The 6,061-nt window shown below is 40.6% G+C and overlaps 1 protein-coding gene across 2 annotated transcripts; it reads left to right on the top strand.

Annotated features, from left to right (window-relative positions):
- Positions 1-333: 333 nt before the first annotated feature.
- On the top strand, positions 334-5,759 carry LOC125880500 (archaemetzincin-2). Of its 2 annotated transcripts, none has more exons than XM_049563041.1 (8): positions 334-469; positions 855-921; positions 2,632-2,920; positions 3,257-3,430; positions 3,932-4,060; positions 4,340-4,503; positions 4,680-4,856; positions 5,082-5,759. In XM_049563041.1, exons 3-8 carry the CDS (start codon positions 2,632-2,634, stop codon positions 5,238-5,240), a joined length of 1,092 nt encoding a protein of 363 aa, XP_049418998.1. In that variant the 5' UTR covers positions 334-469; positions 855-921; the 3' UTR covers positions 5,241-5,759. The 2 variants fall into 2 exon arrangements, with proteins under 2 accessions (XP_049418998.1, XP_049418999.1); XM_049563042.1 differs by having other exon boundaries at positions 438-573.
- Positions 5,760-6,061: the final 302 nt, after the last annotated feature.

Here is a 6,061-nt window from a genome sequence, read left to right on the forward strand (position 1 = left end):
CTCGTTTATATTCTCGTTTACGCAGTGAAGTCTCGAGGAGCTCCAGGCATGACAGCAAAAAAGGAGCAAGCTAGCCTGCTAGCTGCTAACGTTATATCAGCTGCCTGTCAAGCTAACTACTTCGGCTAACTACCGCTGCACTATGCTAACTCAAAGTTCTTCCGCTTTCGTATTCCGTCCGTCCACTTGCCGTTAATAGCGGTTAACTGTTGCCTGTACTTGACAGCACTCCGACGCGAGAAACTCAATAACTAAAGTTTAAAATACATTAAATTCTAATGTTGTCCGAAGTGAGATAAGCGACACTCCAAGACTGTTAGGTGTGACATCGCAGCGAGGCTTGACTTCTTTGCTGGTCGTCAATGTTTCCAAAGTCAGAAGCTCCGCCCCTGTGTTTACCTGACGTCATCGGGATCAGCGCAAGGCGGAAATGGCTTCCGGTGTCAACACGGTTGACTGCGTGTCTACGGTGGGGCATTATATCCTTTATTTTCACGAATAAGTTAATTAATTTGTCATAAAAGGATTATGATAGAGTCTCCAGGACATGCTTTTGTGCCGTTAAACGGAAGTGTAGGTTATATAATATTTTTATTAATGTGTGTAAAGATATAGCTTTTTCATTTCACACTAACACTTCCTTGTTGATTTTGTTTATCTGTTTTTTTTCTGCAGCTACCTCTGCTATTTCACATAGTCTCATTGTGTTGTATTTTACACACTTGCATACATTTCTGTCCAATATTCTGTGTGTATATTGTCTGATATTTTCTCTAACATATTACACATTTTCATAGAAATGGGCATTGTTCAGATTTTCATTGTCACACCATTTTTGTCATATGCATCCACAGGTAGCCATAAGGGAGTGATATTCTTTCAGGATTCACAGTAATTCACACAACCTCCACATCCTCACTGGTAAGTCAGGGAGTCCATCAGTCTTTGCTAGACTTAATTGTGCTATATTTATTTGGGGGGTTTGGCCATGCCTATAGGTGGATTACTGCACAGGCCCAAAGGGCACAGGTCCAAGGGCGTAAAGTGTCAGGGGACCCCCTGGTCTTTACCTGCAAAATGTCACTTATATTAACACGTAATGACGAGGAAGAGACTCAAAGTCACCACAAAAGAACTGCTAAGTGACACAAAACAACTGCACAAAAATGGCAAAACAACCATAAAGAGACACAAAACAACAAAAAATGACACAAAAGTACCTCAAGGAGACAAAAAAATTACCCCAAAAAGACCCAAATGACTACAAAAAGACACAAAACAACCATAAGGAGACACAAAATTAATACAAAGAGACTCAAAGGACTAAAAAACGACAACATTTTCATCCTATATTCTGTATATATATTGTCTGATGTTTTCTGTAACATACATTTTCCTTTGTTAGCAGGATCTTATTTAACTGCTACAACTGGGCATTGTCCAATTTTCATTGTCACATTATCACACCATTTTTGTCATATACATCCATAGGTAGCCATAATGGAGTGATACTCTTTCAAGGTTAAATAACAGTAACTTGCACAACCTTCAGATCCTCACCGGTAAGTTAGATAGTCCATCACTCCTAGCTAGATTTCATTGTGCTACATTTATTGGGGGGGTTGGCCACACCAGGCATAGGTCCAGGGGCCCAAAGTGTCAGAGGGAACCCTGCAAAGTGTTACTTAAATTAACGTAATGTACAACAGACTCACAATCACCACGAAAAGAATACGAAAAGATTCAAAAGGAGCTGCAAAGTGACACAAAATAACTACAAAATCTGGTAAAACAACCATGAAGAGATACAAAACAGCAACAAAGATACACAAAACAACCACAAGGAGACATAACATGACTACAAAGAGACACAAAACAACCAAAAAAATGACACAAAATTACCTCAAAGACACCCAAATGACCACAAAAGACACAAAACAACCAGAAGCAGACACAAAGAGACACAGATGGACTCTTATTTGGTTGCTACAAAGGTTCACATGACTGGGCATAGATCAAATTTTTATTGTCACACCAATTTTTCATAAGCATCCATAGAAAGTCTTAGGGTAGTGATACTCAATCTACAGTCTGCAAGCCAAATCTGGCCCACAATAGAGTGAGCACTGACCATTTTCTAATTGACAATGAGAAAAAAATGTTCACACTGGGAATATTTTTTGTACTTTGAGTGTTAATAAGGTGCCAGAGTGTTTAAAACAGTAGAATATAGATTAGATAATATTAGAATATAGCTTGTTTATCAATTAAAGTTGCAGGGGTGGATCCCCAGGACCCCCTGACAGAGATCTAGGCTAAGTCCTGAATGTCCTTAAATTCTAGAAACGCCCCTGTGTACAGCTGACCTGTGTGAGACTACACAGATAAGTGAGCACAGAAAATGCTGAAAAGTTAAAAACAGGGAATTCAGTCAATATATATATTGATAAACAAGATCAATATTTGTTCATTAACTGGCTCCTGGCCTGTCATTTTCAACAAGTGGCCCCTGGGTAAAGCAAGTTGAGTGTCCCTGTCAGAAAATGATCTCTATGTGACAGCAAAGCTATGTTGAACATTTCACCTTGACTTCATCAGTAACCATCTTGATCATGTATATCTTTCCTTCAGATGAGGGTGATCCAACACTCAGTGGAGACACTGCAAACAGCTTTGGTCTCCAATCGTCAGGACTTGATTAAACACTACAGCAAGTACACAGAGAAAGAAAGGCAGCTTCTGGAGGAAGCATTCCACCCAGGGCAGCCGGGTTCCCTTTTCCAACTCATCACAGTGCACTCTGACTCAGACTGGATCTCCGCTCACCCTGAGGAGCCGCAAGACTTTGAGGGCTTCTACAGAGACCCTTACCGCAAGGTCCCTAATGCAAGCTGCAATACTATTTATATTCAAACCATAGGTGAGTGTGCTTCTGTCTAGCACGGAGAGAGTCTCTGTATTCCTCAGTCCTTGTGAAGTGTGTGGGAGCGTGTGTGAAAATGTTTGCACAGCACTAGCCACAATAAGATGTCCTTTTTTGCTATTTCTGAATGCCAGTACACAATCCATTCAAATAAACATGTGACTATAGTGCACTAAATGACCAAAACAGGACAAGACATGACAGAAACTACGTTTAAACAATGGTGTGGGCTATACAAATGGATGAGGCATGTACAGTATGCTGTACAGCAGGTTTCTGGACTCCTTACAGAGGTGGCTGCCTGGTATCAATTCTACACTATGTTTCTTGTAGGGTCCTTTGGGGAGGCAGGGCCCCAGACAGACCAGTATGTGGAGTGGCTCAGAGAGTACTGCCAGGCCTTCTTCTATGGGCTCTCTGTCAAGTTGCTGCCAGCGGTTACTGTGGCTGAAACAGGATGCTCTTTCAGGGTTAACAGTTACTCGCACAACCTTCAGATCCTCACTCGTAAGTTAGAGAGTACACCACTTTCACCTAGACTTCATTGTACAATATGTATTGGGGGAGGGGGGTTGGCCACACTCATAGATGGATTACTGAACGAGCCTTCTGGGCACAGGCCCGGGAGCTCAAAGTGTAAGGGGACCCCTACACGTACTGACCAGGAGCAAATCACCACCAAAAGACTAAAGATGCAAAAAGATCTAAAATGTGAAACAAAACAACTACAAAATCTGGCAAAACAACCATAGCAAGACACGTAATGACACCAAAGAGACCCAAAACCCCCCAAAAATATGCATAACAACTACAAAGACAAGCAAAACTACCCCAAAGTCTGTGTGTCTTGCTCCTGTGCAGGCAAGATGGTGGGGCCCTTTGTCTTACAAACTGCCCACAGCCACGCTCCATGTAGAAATGCAAGAGGATGAAGTGTAAAATGCAGTGATCTCCAACTGGACTATGCAAGACTTTACTTTGTTATTAATGTTTTCTTGTGAAATTTAGGTGACCTGCTACGATTCCTGGGAAACAGGAAACCTGAAGATGCTTTCTGTATTGTTGGAATCACAATGATCGACCTCTACCCCAAAGACTCGTGGAACTTTGTCTTTGGACAGGCTTCTCTCAGCATGGGTGAGATTTTACCACAAAGACTTAACTTAATAATAATAATAATAATAATGATAATAATACTCCTGTGATTCTAAAGAAACTGTTAATCTGTTAAAATAACCTGTTATGTCGAGGACAATGTCAAAGAAGAAAAAGACACTGCTTGACAGTCAAAGTGTATCATACACCTATTCAAGAGAATCGGTAATGTGGTTGAGCTGCCACTAGATGGTGCTAAAGTAAAATACATACAGCTTTGTCATCGACATCCTCACTGCTATGTCTCAACTGTGTTTGCAGGAATGGGTGTTTTCAGCTTTGCCAGGTATGACGACAACTTCTACAGCAGGAATTATGCTGGGATGCTGAAGAAGAAGCTTCAGCCAAAGCAGAGGGACTACTCTGTGTTTGACGGATATTACACTCCCCCAATCACTAGCACACTGCTGCTTCGATCCTGCAAGGTTACTAACAAACACACTCAACCACTCACTCAATTTTGGTACTATGAACCTCTGAATCGTCCTGCCAAAGGTCGTCCACACATTCACTTTTATCAATACTGATGATAAGTACTGCTAGTTGTTTTTTTGTTTTTGTTTTTTGTCAGAAAACTCTAATGTAAGATATGTCTTTCCAGACAATGACCCATGAGATCGGCCATATGTTTGGAATAAAGCATTGCCAGTGGTTGACCTGTGTCATGCAGGGCTCCAACCACCTGGAGGAGTCTGATCGAAGGCCGCTGGATTTCTGTCCCATCTGCCTTCGTAAGCTACAGAGCGCTATCGGCTTTAACATCACAGACCGGTACAAGGTAATACCAACATAAGTTCATATAAAACTTCATCATTTTAATTCCTTTTTTACAGTATACACATACAAACAACATAGTGCTGCTCTGGTGTTAAAATGAGAACAACATGATTACGTCCTTGTTAAGACAGTACCATCATGACATACATTCCCAATGACAGGTTGAATTTTATTCATTTTTATTGCAGCTCTAGTAAGTATGCTAATGTTAATCTGTGATCAACAGGCCCTATTGCAGTGGATTGGTCAGAGTCAAATGTCCAGACCAGAGGAGGCCTCTGCCTGTCAGTCTGTGCTCCACTTCCCCAAACCCACTGAAGCTTTTCAGACATCCAGACTGTGGCTTTACAGGTGCCTGGACATACTAGGAAATAGTGCGGTATAGTGCTCATCCAAAAATCTGTATAAGTTCAGGATATGCATGCAACAGCTCTTACCTCGATACCCTGCAAAAATATGTGCGGAACATTCTTGCTGCTGTTTGTTAAATAGAATCTTAGTTATGTTTATGGCTGTTGCGGACAATTTCAGAATGACTACATGGCTCACTAGAGACACTGTTAGGTGTATATTGAGTTGTATTGGTTTGACAATGTTAAAGGGCACTTGTGTTTCCAGGCAGAGTGAATCGCTGAGCTTAGATAATGTTTCTAAACTAAAGATGCAATGTGTACATAAAATATATTTTAATGTGAAAGTTTGTTACAAATACAAGAGCAGTTGAATAAGTTGCTTTAAGGTTGAACTTTACAAAAACAAAACCTTTACACTTTATTGAGTGGTTCAAATCACCGTGTTGCTTTATTGTGATTTAACACATTTTCATTACAAAAATAGATTAAATCTGACATCTCATATCACATAACACTGTATCAAATCAAATAAAACACTTTAACTCACATGATCTCCTGAGCTTTATGTTATTTCTATAACACTTGTTACAGAATTTGTGCAAATTATTATTTTGCTGCTACAGTTACATCAGTGTTTCTGGCACTTGTTAAGGTATCATCACCAGCAGGTAATTAGTTCATCAAGTATCAGTGTTGTAATTTGCTTCTGGAATATCTGAAACTGTAGGTGTCCATTGCGGACATGTCCATATTTTCCAGGCACATCTCTCACGATTGTTCATTAAAGGACCAGCATGTAGGATTTAGTGGCATCTAGTGGTGAGGCTGCAGATCACAATCAACTGACAACACT

This window comes from Epinephelus fuscoguttatus, linkage group LG20 (genome assembly GCF_011397635.1).
Source record: "Epinephelus fuscoguttatus linkage group LG20, E.fuscoguttatus.final_Chr_v1".
NCBI lineage: Eukaryota > Metazoa > Chordata > Actinopteri > Perciformes > Serranidae > Epinephelus > Epinephelus fuscoguttatus.

Bases quoted from the DNA above. Each gene is read 5' to 3' on its own strand.
- LOC125880500 (XM_049563041.1), top strand. From the start codon at position 2,632: ATGAGGGTGATCCAACACTCAGTGGAGACACTGCAAACAGCTTTGGTC. The intron at 3,431-3,931 runs GTAAGTTAGAGA...TGTGAAATTTAG, and splicing joins CAACCTTCAGATCCTCACTC to GTGACCTGCTACGATTCCTG. The intron at 4,504-4,679 runs GTTACTAACAAA...ATGTCTTTCCAG, and splicing joins TGCTGCTTCGATCCTGCAAG to ACAATGACCCATGAGATCGG.